Source organism: Zonotrichia leucophrys, chromosome 14 (genome assembly GCF_028769735.1).
Source record: "Zonotrichia leucophrys gambelii isolate GWCS_2022_RI chromosome 14, RI_Zleu_2.0, whole genome shotgun sequence".
NCBI classification, from domain to species: domain Eukaryota; kingdom Metazoa; phylum Chordata; class Aves; order Passeriformes; family Passerellidae; genus Zonotrichia; species Zonotrichia leucophrys.
In genome coordinates this window covers 6,467,417-6,482,321 of record NC_088184.1, presented here as the reverse complement: position 1 = coordinate 6,482,321, position 14,905 = coordinate 6,467,417, and the positions used below count along the sequence as shown (strand labels likewise).

At 40.3% G+C, this 14,905-nt stretch overlaps 1 protein-coding gene across 1 annotated transcript in view; it reads left to right on the top strand.

Annotated features, from left to right (window-relative positions):
* The window catches only part of LOC135454311 (uncharacterized), a 73,498-nt gene that overhangs the window by 35,623 nt on the left and 22,970 nt on the right, over positions 1-14,905 (top strand). Inside the window, exons 34-47 of the mRNA XM_064726306.1 lie at positions 555-674; positions 1,203-1,420; positions 3,062-3,255; positions 4,369-4,671; positions 5,358-5,587; positions 6,580-6,741; positions 6,954-7,031; positions 7,390-7,740; positions 8,281-8,637; positions 9,629-9,871; positions 11,230-11,379; positions 11,836-11,952; positions 13,479-13,686; positions 14,711-14,877. Coding sequence (XP_064582376.1) covers positions 555-674; positions 1,203-1,420; positions 3,062-3,255; positions 4,369-4,671; positions 5,358-5,587; positions 6,580-6,741; positions 6,954-7,031; positions 7,390-7,740; positions 8,281-8,637; positions 9,629-9,871; positions 11,230-11,379; positions 11,836-11,952; positions 13,479-13,686; positions 14,711-14,877 — 2,898 coding nt within the window. The remainder of the gene's footprint in view (positions 1-554; positions 675-1,202; positions 1,421-3,061; positions 3,256-4,368; positions 4,672-5,357; positions 5,588-6,579; positions 6,742-6,953; positions 7,032-7,389; positions 7,741-8,280; positions 8,638-9,628; positions 9,872-11,229; positions 11,380-11,835; positions 11,953-13,478; positions 13,687-14,710; positions 14,878-14,905) is intronic.

Genomic DNA, 14,905 nt, shown 5'->3' with positions numbered 1-14,905 from the left:
CTTTGCTTACTCCCACTCTTACACAGGTGAAGCACGAGCTTGAGACTGTCTTAAAGGTGAATAAGGAAGATGTTCTCAGTTTTCTAGGGAGGTATCAGGACAAATCCAGTGAGGCAGATTTCAGACATCTTTTACACATAGATGTGACACACTCATTCCAGGTACTGGGTGGGTTTAATTTTTGGTATTTTTTATGTCTTGCTGACTGTTTGACTGTGTTGTCTTTAGAATTATAATTGTTTGTTGCTGGTAAATGTCCTAATCCAATCAAGTCCCGGCCCTGACAAATAACTGTAGGTATCTCAGCAGGTTCACTTATGAATAAATTGTTTGTGTCAATAATGCTTTGTAAGGCACACATTGGCCTTTTTGCATGCTTTTTTTACTGCTTTCAATATATTTTTCAGTATCTTGGGATATAACTGGTAAAATTTGATATGCACATTTGCTTATATGCATCACCCACTTTGTGCTAGAAGTTGAGACATTAAATCACATGAGGCAATTGGGGGGGAATGCAATGTTCTGTTCTGATACTTTACCTTGTCAAATAGCTTGAGTTTCCACAAGCAATGGCCCTAAGTGGGGAGCTGTTCTCCAGGCAGACTAAACTGGAACACTTGGACTGTGGTGTGAGTGTAAAAGTCATCATCAACAAGAACACGTCTTCACAGGTCAGTCCCCTGGTCATTACAGTCTTGTTGCTTCAACTTGAAGCTTTTGCAGTTTGTACACTCAATGACTATAGTGAAGAGGTGTAAATTGTTAGGGAAACAGTTAACTTTTGATGCTTAGATTTTGTTCTGGCTAGATAGCTACTTGGGGTTGGAATAGTTGGTTTGTGTTTTGGCTGAAATTCAGAAAACTCTTAATGTCTAATTAAATTGTACTTAAAATTCAATGTAGCTCATATTTTGTTGTGACAGGGTTGGGATAAAGACAGGGAGATCACTTACCCATTACCTTCATAGACAAAACAGGCTCAACTTGGGCAATATTAATTTAATTTATTGCCAAATAAAATTAGTTAGATTATGAGAAACAAAGATGAGAGCTAAAAGCTCCTTTCCCCCTTTGCTCCCCTCTCTGCTTTTGTCCACTCCCAACTTGTCTGCAGTCTCATTGCTCAGGCTGATGTTTCATTCTTGTGTATGATAATCTGAGATCCTTAATGTCCTGCTCTCCTTTTTCTCTGTGTGCAGGCCCAGGCAGCCCTGAAGAGTTATGGTGAGAACAATGTCAATGGCTCCCTTCACCTGCATTCCAATGGAAGGGAAATGCTGATGCTGGAGGTTGATATGAACAATGAAAAGAGGAGGAATGCCAGAATTGTTGAACTGAGGGCTTTTCTCCATCAAACAGTCCTGACAAATCCAGAATCAGTACAGTTCCAGCTCATGAGCAAGATATTTCCATCAAGGTAGAGAAATCAGAATGTTGGTTAATTGAGGAACGTTCTGGAATGCAAATTTAAATGTAATTACTTTCCTATGGCTGCAGCAAGGCCACTGAGTAAATGCCAGTTCCTGTGTTATCCCTATTATTGAAATACTTCTGCTCATGTTTCATAAGTTGGTATAAGTTGTGTTAATGTGTTCCAGATGCTTTTGAAGGACTTTGTATAGAGAACTTTGAGTGAACAGATAGTACAAGTTATGCCAGTGGAAAAGGGCACTTCCCAGTGTTTATTATAAGGTTTTTAAAGTATTGGAGAAAGCTCTCAGGTGGCAGAGATGGGAAATAGCAATTTGACTCTCCAAGTTTCAGCTGATTTTTCAAATGTCACAAATACAAAAGTATGCAATGAAGAATTTTAGAACTTCTGCCGAGGTCCCAGTGTTTACTAATTGGATGGGATAAGGAGAATGAGAAAATAAGAGTTAAAGAAATCAGAAGTTACTGCAATTTAGATGAAGCACATTAGATTTACTAGTAATACTAAAAATAGATAAAATATTCCAAGAAGGGTATTTCACGTGGTTCTGTAGTATGCTTGCAGTTCTGGGTTTCCAAAAGGGCATTAATTTGTTTAAATACCAGGGTAAGCCATAAGAGAGCAATTTATTGCAGTTCACAGGAAAGAAAACAGAGCACTTAAAATTTTTGGAATGACAGTTTGTTTAGAGTTTGTTTTACAGGGAGAATACAAACAAAAATAAACTGTTAAATGTTTCTGGAGAACAGCTAAAAGGATGCAATCTGTACAGACTTCAGTTACTGACTGATGGAATCAATCTTACTTCTCTGAACTGTGTAGTTTTGTTCTTCCCATGGAGTGGATTTTCACTGAGGTTTTACTTGTCATCAGTCTTCCAATAGGGTTCCAGTTTCTAGGAGGGATGTCTAACACTATGAAAACTGGAGTGATTGCCTCACTTTTAGGTATTTTGTGTAGTATACTTGAGTCTAGAAAGTCAGACAGTTTAGTGGGTATTTTGTTGAAGGCCATGTGAAAATTGTGTCTCAATCTTATACTTAACACTGAAAATGGAACTTTTTGTTGCTCCAGCAGGTTTCCTTAAAAAGCTGTGCCATGTTTCTCCAACACCATTCAATTCAGGGTCAAGATGCAAAGAAATATTGTTGGTTCATTTACCAAACTCAAATGCTGGTGACACTTGAAATTATTTTTTAAACTGGGTTCTCAAATGCTGCTTTTAAATCAGCACCAAAGAGATATTTCATATTGTGACAGAGAAGCTTCATTACCAACTCAAAGTCTGCCCAGCTCTTTCTTTTATTAGGACCCATAACAAAAGCTTTCAAGAAATTTAAAGAAAAATTAGTCTGCCAATGTGGGAAGCTTTACTGAGGGATTTATAAACATGTGGTGAATCGTGTGTGCTGACTGCAAGGCATCTGATGGCCTGAGTCACAGCACTGGAACGAGTGTCCAGAGAGTCTGTGGGGTCTCCATCCTTGGAGATACTCCAAACCTGACCACACACACTCCTGAGCACCCTGCTCTCATTGATCCTGCTTTGAGTGAGGAGGGCTGTCTTGACAATCCTGAATCAACCATAAAAGTATCTTACTGGCAATTTTATGTCTGTCTTTTTAGACTTCTGTTGTCTTCTGACTTGAAGCTTAATGAAAATAGGCTTCAAGTGGATTTCATGGGAGCCAGGGAGCAGAAAGTTGGTTTTGTTTTGTCCCTGAATGGAAGAGTCCAACACACTTTTACTGGAATAAAGGCCATACCTCATCTCCTTTCTCTGGATGGATTACTGAAGTGCAAAAACAACATTCATGACGGTACTGTGTTCCTTTGTGTTTTGTTCTAACCTGCAGCTATCTAAGGACACTGCTTAATTGTAATGGAATCCTTCCTGGGCTGCAGAATGTATTCAGCTCTGGGGCCCCCAACAGAAGAGCAATGTGTACCTGTGTACCACAGAGATATCAGAGGGCTGGAGCCCCTCTGCTCTGCAGCCAGGCTGGGAGAGCTGGGGTTGTCAGCCTGGAGAAGAAAAGGCTCCAGGGAGACCTCAGAGCCCCTCCAGTACCTAAAGGGACTCCAAGAGAGCTGGAGAAGCACTTTGGACAAGTCTTCAGACTCACAGAAGGCAGGTTTAGATTGGATAGTAGGAAGAAATTCTTGTGTGGGTGATCAGACAATGGAACAAATTGCCCCGAGAAGCTGTGGATGCCCCATCCCTGGAAGTGTTCAAGGCCAGGCTGGACAGGGCTTTGGACAACCTGGGGCAGTGGGGTTGGAACAAGATGGACTTTAAGGTCTCTCTATCCTGAACCATTCTGTGATTCTGTATAATGCAGAACAGAGTACTTAGCATGCAAAATCAACCCTGGGTCATTGGGTTGAGATTATTTTTCAGTGAAAATAGTTTGGATTCAGTAACATAGTTTGGATTTTTCATGTTTTCATGGATTAAAGGAAATAGTGGGTGGCCTCTTTCCTCTTCTGAAATGTGGGGGCTGACTTGAGAGTCCCACTCCTTTGAATGGCCCCATGGGTGGAGTAGGTCACTGCAGAGCTCTGGAGGGATTGATTAGCCTGCAATTACACAAGTACTAGGTCACAATCCATCTGTAAATTTTCCTTCAGAGGGAGTGCAGTATAGTACAGGGCCTAAGGGCACACAAAGCTTGGTGAATAAAAAGGAACAGCTGCCAGAAATACTATAATGTAATTTATTTTAAACACAGACACTCACTAGTAGAAAAACCCTCAACACTGAACTGCTTTGCTCTCTAGATTAGGCAAACTTATCTAGTGTAATAAATGGAAATTTTTCTACTTCTTCCTGGTATTAAAGTAATGGTTAATTTATACATTATTTCTAAAACTGTGACTATTTCTGTCCCAAGAATCTCTCTCTCCACAGTAATAATTTCTGCCTGTTACAGGTAACATCAATGTGATGGTCAACCAAAGACTGTATGGACTGCAAGTCAGGAACAGGAATGTGTTTGGGAATACCACTGTGCACAATCTCACTGTTGCCATGGTTCAGAATGGCAGTCAGGCAATCCCAGGGGAGGCAAGACTGAAAGGACACCTGGAACTGAGTAAAGAGAAGAAAAGGGGGCTAGCTAGCTTCCAGGTGGATGAGAAGGCTCTTTCTGTAGATTTTTTCAATATCATGGATCATGGGCACAGCAGAGTCAGTGGGACTTTCACACATAATGTTGACTTTTTAAAAGATGCAGGTAGGAACAAAATCTGACTTGATGGTGTGTTCTAATAAGGTGAATTTATCTAAATGACTTCTGATCAGTGGAAACAGATGAGTTGTGTTTGTTCCCCACCAGAACAAAATGTGTTCTAGACTTAGCAGCATTCTTTTGAATATTGTTGAGAAAATTAATTTGACACAGAAATAGTTCAAAGAGTTTTGAAATATTTCAGAGTAAATTATTTCTTTCTTGTACATCTGTGTTCTTGCACAGCATCTAAGCTAACCAGTTCCTCCAAGTGTAGTTTTATGCCAAGTGTGGTTTCCTAAGCAAAGCTGTGGATTTTCATGAACTGGAGTTATCAGTAATTTTCATGGGTTCCTTTGGACAGAATAAATATTTTCTGAATTTTTCTGACAGCTGACTACTGGAGTTGGACACAGTACCAATTGGTAAATATCCTTTATCAAAAGAAGGAAAGTTCTTGATTTCCAAAGTACCTGCCACATTTTAATTTAGCAGTCCCTTTTTAATATGATTTTCACCTGGTAGGTAATGTCCTTCTATAAATATCAGTGAAGTGATCACACTTTATATAAAGGTGTGTGTTTTCTTATGAAAAATTACAGAAGGCTTCTTTTGATCTGTAATACATCTTTGTAGTCTGTAATGACAACCCAGAAGTGCTGTGTTGATTTTACTTCCTTCCCTGTCAATAGGGTTGCCTTTGGATGGCATTCTTACTGCCACATGTGAGCATGGCACAGGAAACCACAGCATTGCCATAGCCCTGCAGAGTGGCAGTGACAGGATGCTTGCTGTGTTTGAGGGGCACAGAGTGGCCACAGAGCCTCCAACATCCCAGCTGTCTGTGAGCTTAAAGCACAACATCTCAAAGATCAAGGAACATGGGATCCCTTTTGTTTTAGAAGCTGCTGGCTATTATGAGGTAAGAAGAGTTCTGCCTGTGAAAGTTTAATTTCTGGCAGGACCATTTGTGTATATATAATAACTCTAGGCTTTTCCTATGCAATCTATATTTTTATTTTAGAAGCTGCTCTTTTTTTGAGATGTACTAAATTACTGAGTGAAAGAAAGGTGTTGTCTGCCTCCTTGTCATACTGTGGACCTGTCATCTGAGCTCTTGGAGCTGAACCTAGACTAAATGAGATGCTCCATTCAGTTCTCATTTAAGTGAAATGCTTTGCTGCATTGCTCTCTTGTCCAATTTTATCTTTCCCCTATAAATGGGAAGTGGACCACCAGGCCTAAATCTTGCCTCTGGTACTGAATTTAACTGGTCCTGGTGTCATCCTTTGGATGGTTGCTAAAGATCAGAACAGTGTTTAGCATGGCTTTCCCTTTGGAAATTTCTACCCCCAGAAGCATTATGGACCATGGTTCCTGGCATGGTGTTGCTTGGCCACTCTTCTCTGCATCTGCATTTCTGCTATAGATCTGTGAATGTTACAGCTCTATTGTATTGCAGATTATCTTTTCATAAAAGAAGAGTTCAAATACTTTGCTATCTCAGACATCTGCTGAAAGGCTCAAGTCACTCACATGTTATATTTGAGTGGCTTCAACCTCTGTGGTAGGGTGAGACACAGAGGTGTGCAAAGAATTCTGAACAGTTCCTCTGCCTTGCTTTTTAATAGTTCCAGTGCTTTAATTGTTTGTGCCTGAGGGCTCAAATCCTTCAGGGTACTGAATGCTCTCAGTATGTTTTGGAGCCAGAAGGAATTATTGATACACTGCATTTAGAAGGTCTGGCATAACACTACAGTCTCTATTTGAAATGAGGCTGCCTTGATGAATTTGCACTTTTATTTTACCAGTGCTGCCTTCCTGACACAGGCTGTGATGTTTAAGCACAGTGCAACACACTCTGCCTTTCCCAGTTGTTGTTTTTTTCCATGATTTGCTTTCTTCTGTGCATAGAATTTCTCCAGAAAGATTGCTGCAGGGATAACAACCACAGTGGAGACAGAGCAGCTCAGGATTGAAATAGAGAAGAAAACCACTGACACTGCTATAGAAATTTCTCTTTCACTTCACCATGATGTGGGAGGACTGATGGACATTGTTCCACGTGTACTAGAGGTTTGCAGAAATCATGCCATTTATTTTAATGTATTTAGTGCACTAAACACTAAACTGTTTATCTTTTGGAAACAGAACTCTAACTTTTAATCTATGTTTTGGTGCCTTCATCCATTTGATCCTTAAAGCAGCTTTGTAACTTGCTCCTTTGAATTTTAGTTCTACCTGCTTTTCTTAATTTTCTGAATGTGCTTTGTTGACAACATCAACAGGTTGCTTGCAGTGGAGAATCTGCTAACAAACAACTTTCTGGCCTTTGCAATGGTGCAATTGCATTCCATCATTTTGAGGTACTTGCTTCATTTATAAACTTTGCTCTCAACAGCACAGTGTCTTATCTACTGTGGAGGGAATAAGTACTGAAAGTATCAGACACTTAGAAATGGATTTGAGCTTCCTGGAAGTTTTGTGTGCACTTTCAAATATTTTCATTAATAATTGGTTTGGGTTTTCTTCCTGTTGTTTCTATTATGGAACTCCAAAATAAAGATTTGAGTCCATCTCTCCATTTGTTTCAGCATTTATAATTATGTAGGATGAATACAAAGTGGTGTAGGGAACAGTTCTCTCTAGTAATATGAGCTTTTAAAAACAGTATGTGACCTGACAGGAAAGCAAACTTGACCACAGTTTTCTGTAATTTTTCAGACTCCAGCAAGAGTTTCACTGAATGGGTCAATATTTACCAGCAACTTTACTCTCATCCTCTTTGGACACATTTCTTTTCATGACGTATTTGCCTGCCTACAACTCTATGCCACCAGTAACACCCATCCTCATTTAGAAATCGACTTCCAGCATTCTTTGCCTTCACTTCATTCTCTGGGAATTGCCAGAGAGAACCAACTGAAGGTGTCAGCCATGAGAAGTGACAAGTACAAGGGCATCCTTGGTATCGTCCTCGGGCCTTGCACTTTGGAAGCTGATGGGGAAGTGAGCCTGGCAGGCAATGAGACAGGATGGGCACTTGCTTTTAGAAACAAGTGCGTCAGTCTAGAGGTAAGCCCAGATTGTTGTTTTCTGCATGCCCTTCCAGTCTGTGTATTTCAGATCACTGACTCACAGAAAACTGTCTCCTGATACATTTATGGATAGGCCAAATTTGGTCATTAAAGTTCTTACAGAGCAATGAGTCAGAGCATTTGCAGGGGGAAGTGGTAATTTGGAGTAATACAATGGTAGGTGTTGCCATAAAAATGTTGCTTAATAATAGTTTATTAACTTTTGTCCTAAAATCTAGTGAAAAGCATGTCCTTTCAATGTGAAATTGTGGAGGTTAAGATTTTTTCCTTCTGCATTAGTTATGAAAAGATTATTTGAGGATTTATTCTTCTTTCCCCTCTCCCCCCCATGTAGATTTTTTTCAGGTTTTTCACAGAGAAATTTCTGATTTCTCTCTGAATCAAGCTGTCTTGTATGGTCCTTTCCAAACACAGATTGTTTCAGAAAGAAGAAATGCTTTCTCCTGAATTAGGAACAAATGCGAAGACAGTTGCTTTGCTTTGTGTGTTTTAAATTGTGTAATCTTTTCTGTTGCAGAGGATGGGATTGCCTCGTGCTGCAGTCTTGGGGGGCTCATTTCAGCAGAACATCTGCAACGTGGGCTTGTTAATGAAGCTGCAGTGTGATGGCAGAGCAGTGGATGTGCAGATAGACACCTCCTGCCAGCGTGAATACACACTCCAAGGGATGCTCAGGCATTCGTTTCCCTGGCTCAGCCAGCTTGGGCTGCCTTTTGAAAACTCAGTCCTGTTCTCTGCAGCCACAGACTCCACCACAGAGGGCATTTTCCTGCTGCAGGCTGGCAGATGCAGACTGAGGGCTAGAGGGGACCTCTGCATTCAGAATAAAGCTGACTGGACACTGGAAACAGAAACAGAATGCCAACTTCTGCAGGTAGCTCTGGGAGGGTTTTAAAGAGAGTTTGGGGATCCAATGAAGGCGCTGTGGGTTTTAGCCAATGTGGCACTGCTGGAGTGTGGGAAGGCACTCTGAAGGCGCCCCTGTGCCAGCATTAGGCAAAGGCAGTGTCACACAGTGTCCTGCTCCAGGTGCTCTCTGGGACTGAGATCGGTTCAGCCTTTGCTGAGCGCTGCCTTCGCAGGCCGACACTGCCCTCTAAGGCTGAACAGCAAGATCAGCCTGAACTCCGCCAGAAATACATTCCCTGGTCTGTGAGCCTTCTATCAAAAGAGAACTTCCTTGGTTTTTCCAATTAGCCTCACTGACTACGTTGGAAAGAATGACTATTGCAAAATCAGGGGTTTTTCCTAGATGTTCATAGGCATTTATATTTTGCTTTCAAATCCTCAAACTGAGTAACTTCCTCAACTACAAAGTGGCAACATAAAAATGACAGCAAAGTTGTAGTGAGAAGGGAATGAACACCCCTTAAAGTATTAAAAATAGTGGAATTTTCAGTGTTTGTAGAAATCCTTTGACAGAATGGGAAGAAACCTTTCATTTGGGATGTTGCACAAGACAAGCTGGAAGTTTAATTATTATAAAAAACAAACCTTCTACAACCAGGTGCAAGAATGTCTGTTAGGCCTATGATTTTTTGTACATTAATTTGTTTGAAAACTGAGATTGGTGTGGTCTGGATGAAACATAGAATGTTTAGTAAACTTTGCCTATCTGAAGAAATATGTATTTTATGGTTTTTGTAAATGTAAAACTTTGTAAAGATGCAGAAGTCGTGAATTCTGCAGGACAGTCCTTAAATCATCAGGTCTTATTCAGGAAAAATCACCATCTTTCTTGTTGAGGGGGAGAAAAATGGCAGCTTGGAGATTGTAGGTTTTGTCTCTGATAGTGTATCATATAATATACACTTGTCTTAAAGTGTTTGTATATTCCAAAGGATTTTTTGTTTAAATCTTGCTAGGATCTCAGTTTCCCAACTCAGTCCCGGCTCACAGGATCCATCCAGAAGGACAAGTGCCAGGCAGAGCTGCTCTCTGTCCTGGAAACAGGAGGCAAAACTGCCCGGCTTGAAGTGAGAGCAGAGTGCAAGCCAAAGCTGGCTCTGGAAATTCAGTTCAGGCATGACCTCCCCCAGCTGAGGGAAATCCCAAGGGAAAATGAGCTGTCCATCACTGCACGGAAACACTTCAGATATGTCATTGGAGTGGGAATGAAACTGGGGGCCTGTGAGCTTCAAATGAATGGGGACTTTGACCCTGAAAAGAACCGGCAGTGGAAAATGCTTATAGAAAACAAATGCCAAACAATTCAGGTATGGAAAAGAATTTTCTCCTTTAATGTTGAATTTATACATCTAACTAGTATAATGCTATGCTAAAGTCAAAAGACAATAATCTAGGTACTTCAAAGAGATAGCAGAGAAATAATAAAAACATTCTCTTTAAATGTTGCATCTTACTGCTGGAGCCAGTCATTTACTGTATTTTCATATGGCATACACCAAATTTTCTGTTAATCAGTACCTGCAGATAATGGACTTCCTTGTACTAGCTCTGATGTGTTTTCTAAAAGATGATTGAGAACTCTGAAGGGTTTTTCTGTTCAGAAATTATGATTATTCAAAGTTGTCTCTCAAGATTTCTGAAATATCCTGTGCCTATGCTGCCTGATATACTTGATTTACAGCTAGATGATTAAAGTTACTATTATGAATTAAGTTTCAGAGCTATAATGTATTTGTGGTTAAGTGCTAAAGTGGTGGTTTTTAAAATTTTGTTCTTTCCTTTACAGGATCTTGGAGCACCAATGAAAATTGATGGCTCAGGCTATCTTTTGATGGATGAAATGAACCTAGATTCACAGACACTGATCACTGTTGATGAAAGTAAATTCCGAGGACTCTTTATACTAAAAGTCACTGATGTGAGTACCCTGCAGGCTGTTGGAGTGTGTGAACAAAGTACTCAGTAATGTACTCTAACCTATGTTATTTGGAACAAATAGTCAAGCTAAAGTAATAAATGCCAGAATAAAATTGAAATAATAAAATCTTTGAAAATCTGGCACCTTCAATGTGCAGTAACTGATGCATGGGACAATAAGATATAGGCTCTGGCACTTCCTGAATAATTTCCTTGTTATGCTCTTTATGTGTAAATTTTTGTTGTTTGTATTCTACTGTTCTTTACATCACTGTGATTTACCCTGCAAAATAATAGGCAGTGATTAATGGAGACACTGCTGTTTATTCAGTTAGAGAGCAACACAGGGAAGGCTGTGAATCTCTTGCTTTTCTGTTGACAATTACAAGTTTGGATTCTCTTGTCATCAGAGCAAGAGAGCAGAGAGCAACACAAGTACCTGTTTCCTCAGGTGCTTCACTTTCCTGCCATAACTGGTAATTCCTGCATGTTTCTGTGCCATAGGGAAACAACATAGTGGGAGTTTAATTCCTCTTAAATGTAGGATAGACAGGATAGACAGATTTCTCGTTTGAGCTCTGTACTGCAGTGGTCTTTGGGTTCTCCATGTGCTTTGCTCTGTGCTGTGAAATGTTACCAGGAAAGACAAGAGCTGGATGCAGTGCTTACCCATAACATCCAAGGAGCTGCTGACATTGGCATCCCCATGAGGATGTTACTTGATGTGATATCAGAAAAAAACAGTGACTTCTATAAAGGATTTATCAATTTCTGTGTGAACAACAAGCAAGTAAGTGTCTTCTCCATATCAGTAATATGTGAAATAGAAGTTGAAGTGAGTTAATTGATTTGGTAAATATTGTTTCAAATGTAATGCTTAGCTGTGGCTGGGTTAGTTCTAAAGGCCTTCATTAAATGAAGGCAGTATCTTTCAGCCAGTCCTTTTGTCCTTCTGTGCAATTGCTCCTTGCAACAAATTTGACATCATCAATGATCCTTGACTCTCATTTGTAAATGATCTCAAACCTTCCTTATCAAGAATCTCACTTGGTGCAGCATATTCCCTTTTAAAGTACAAAGCCGTGACTTCTAAAAAAATTAGACAGTTGTTCACCATAAAATTTTCATAGTTTTCATAATTTTATTCTAATGTGTAATTAGTCCAATGATTATGGTTATTCAGAGAAGTCTCCATGTCAGAGATGTGCCACAGTTAACTTTTGTCATATTTACTTCAACTGAGCAGATTACAGAAGAACTGAACTTTGTCCAGAAGTTGGATGTTGTGTCTCTTAACTACAAACTTACTCACAACATAGACACATTGAAGACTTTGCAAATAAAAGACAGGATTGAGTTGCAGGTAGGTTGTGAACCTGGAGCCATGGCACGAGGGGAGCAGCAGCTGGGGAAGTGAGATGGCAAAGGGCAGTGGGTGTAGATGGGACTTTACCCGTTTGCTGTTTTGGTGAGGGGGAGTCCAGGTGCTCCCTTTGTTCTTGAGGGGAGTCCTGAAGCTCAGTTTGTTCTCATGGGAGAAGAGTTTGGACCAGGACTTTCCACAGACCTGAGGCTGGAGGTTGCTCCAGTGTGGAGTGAGAGGAGGGCACTGGATCTGTGTGTCTGACAGAGCTGCAGTGTCCCCTGCACACACAGGGCAGAGGGCAGCACTGCTGGGATTTCACTGGCTCCTTTCCAATTGGTATTTTCTTTCTGAAATTACTATTACCATTGCCATTACCTGGCATATTTTTTAATCTGATAAACACAAGACTTATTAACCATGTAACTGAATAGCATTAAAGCATGGCCATACTTGAGAATACATGTTAAATGGTTGAATTCTAAAATAAAAGGGACAATTATAACTATGTTGTGTTGTGTTATAAAATGATACAAGATGCATCTTTGACATATCTTTGAGATTATACTGTCTCAACCAAAGAAAGAACCCTGACCAGCAGGAGCTTTAACTTTTACAATTCTGTCCTTTCACAATTTACTTTTGTTGCACACAGGCTATCTTGAACCTCAAAGTTACCAGGAGCTTTGGTTTGAAAGTTCTTTATGGTGCTCACCTGACAGTTCTTGAAGGACAAATTCAGGAGTTGGAAACAAGTACCAACATAACAGGGAATTTCCATCACTCTTTGCCATGGCTGCTACAAGCCAGAGTCCCATCATCTTTGCAGGTCATTTTGGGTTTGGTTGTTTTGTTTGTTTTTAATTATAATTATTGTCCTGTATAAGGATGTAATTCAAGTTCATGGCTTGAATGAAAACTCCTATTTTGTAAGGCACAGGATGGAAGCTGATATTTTCTCATATTTACAAGCTGTGGATGCCTAAAACCTGAACTACTGAAATAGAAAGTTTCTCCTTGACTGCTTTCTGAACAAGATTCTTCCATTCTGGTCAGTGGTAGTAGATTGGGTACTGTTGATATTGTAACTCTACAGGACAGCTAGAGCACATTGCACCAGGGACTGGAGTATTGCTCCTGTGCTCTTGAATGGGAATTTTATACTGAAAGAAGTGTTTCTTTGGGTGCTATTTTGAGAGAAGTATTGGAGTACCCACTGTCTGGTAAATATTGTCACTAGGTGTATATTAAGTATCCTTTACAAGAAGGAAGTTGTGTTTGTGGGATAAAAAAGAACAGAATGAAAATTTGCCATAGATCAGTGAGGCTGGCATGGCTTGACATTCATTCAGTTGAATGAGCTTCATACTTGAAAGATGATTAATGAAAGACCAAGAGACATTTTATTAATGTAGACATAAGTGTAGACTAGCCAGAGCTTTCTTTCACTTCCATTTTCTCCTGTCTTAAAACTAAATACTATATAAATATTGTTTTGAGAACTTATATTTACATGTCATTTTTAGATAGATGTGGTTTTCCAAGGGAGAAACACAACTCAAGAGAGATATGTGCACATTGCAGCTGGAGAAACATCACTCACATACATAATAAACTCCCGTTATGTTGGCCACCAAGTGGATCTGTCCTGCCAGAGTGTGCACAGCAGTGAGGTTCTCCAGGCTTCAGGCTACCCTAAGGCAATCAACTTGATTTTCAGTGCACAGAAATCAGGTGGGTACCTGCCATTCCTGACTGGGTTTTTATTCTATAATAGCTCTATCAGGATGTTTCAGCTGTTCCTTCAACAGGCTACAGACTGACTAAGATTTGCTGGTAGTACCTAAAAAGAGGCTTTATCTTGTTTGTAAGTAAACCTGTCATTCTGAAACTGCATCTGTGATTAATGAAGCCAATCCACCCTCAAAGCTTGCCCTGGCATAAATCCTATCTGCATATCTCTCTTACACTGTGATCAGGTACCTTAAGTGCCCCCAGGAGAATTTATTCATGTTAAAGAAAACTAACAACTGTGAGAGCACCAAAGGGCAGGAATTACTGAGGTTAGCAGGCACTGAATCAATACTGGTGTGAGTGGCATCAGATCCTTTCACCCATTCAGAACAAAGCAACAGGAGAGGAGGAGAGGTTGTTCTCAGGACAGCCACAGTCACCATGTGATTTCCACCACAAACCCACCATTTCTGTGGGTTTTGTCTTACCTTAAAGAATTTGCAGGGTTTCACATCTCTTATCTCACTTTGATATTTTAGCAGTCTTGTATTTTCCTTTACAAAAATGAGAAGTTGTAGGGCAGTGGGGAAAGGTCTTCAGGTCATGCACTTTGGGCATTGTTGAGCTGCTGTAGCTGGGTGCAGAGGAGTCCCTGGAGGTGAGAACAGCTCAGAGCTCTTCCCTGGGAGAGGCTGCTGCAGGCCAGGGATGCAGTTGGCTGTATGGGTTAGTCAGCTCTAGCTGCACAAACACATTCCTGACAGGAACTAACTTGCCACAACACTGATGTGGGTACACAAGCTCTGTTATTACTACAAGACTTTGTAAGGACAAAGTTCAAGGACATCCAGAAAAACTCTGCCCTCCTCCAACCACAGGCTGAAGTTCTTGGAATCCTGAATGATGACTTTGTCTTGATGAATGTATTAAGCTAAAAGCTGTCTGGGTTGATTTTATGCAGGCAGTACTGAAATTTCTCAAAAATCAGCTGCTCAAATTGGAACTGTTTTGTCCCTTCATGTAGAAAACAAAGCCAAGACTGTCTGTGAAATCCAGTATGGTGAGAAAGATATAACTGTGACTGTGGATGTTGACACAGACTTTGAACTCTCTGGTATATTTGTGTTCATGGCAGAGGTGAAACATTCAATATCACTTCTCCATCACCTGGGACTTCCCTTCTTTTTTAAGGTAATGCACCTCAAAACTTTTGCTGTGC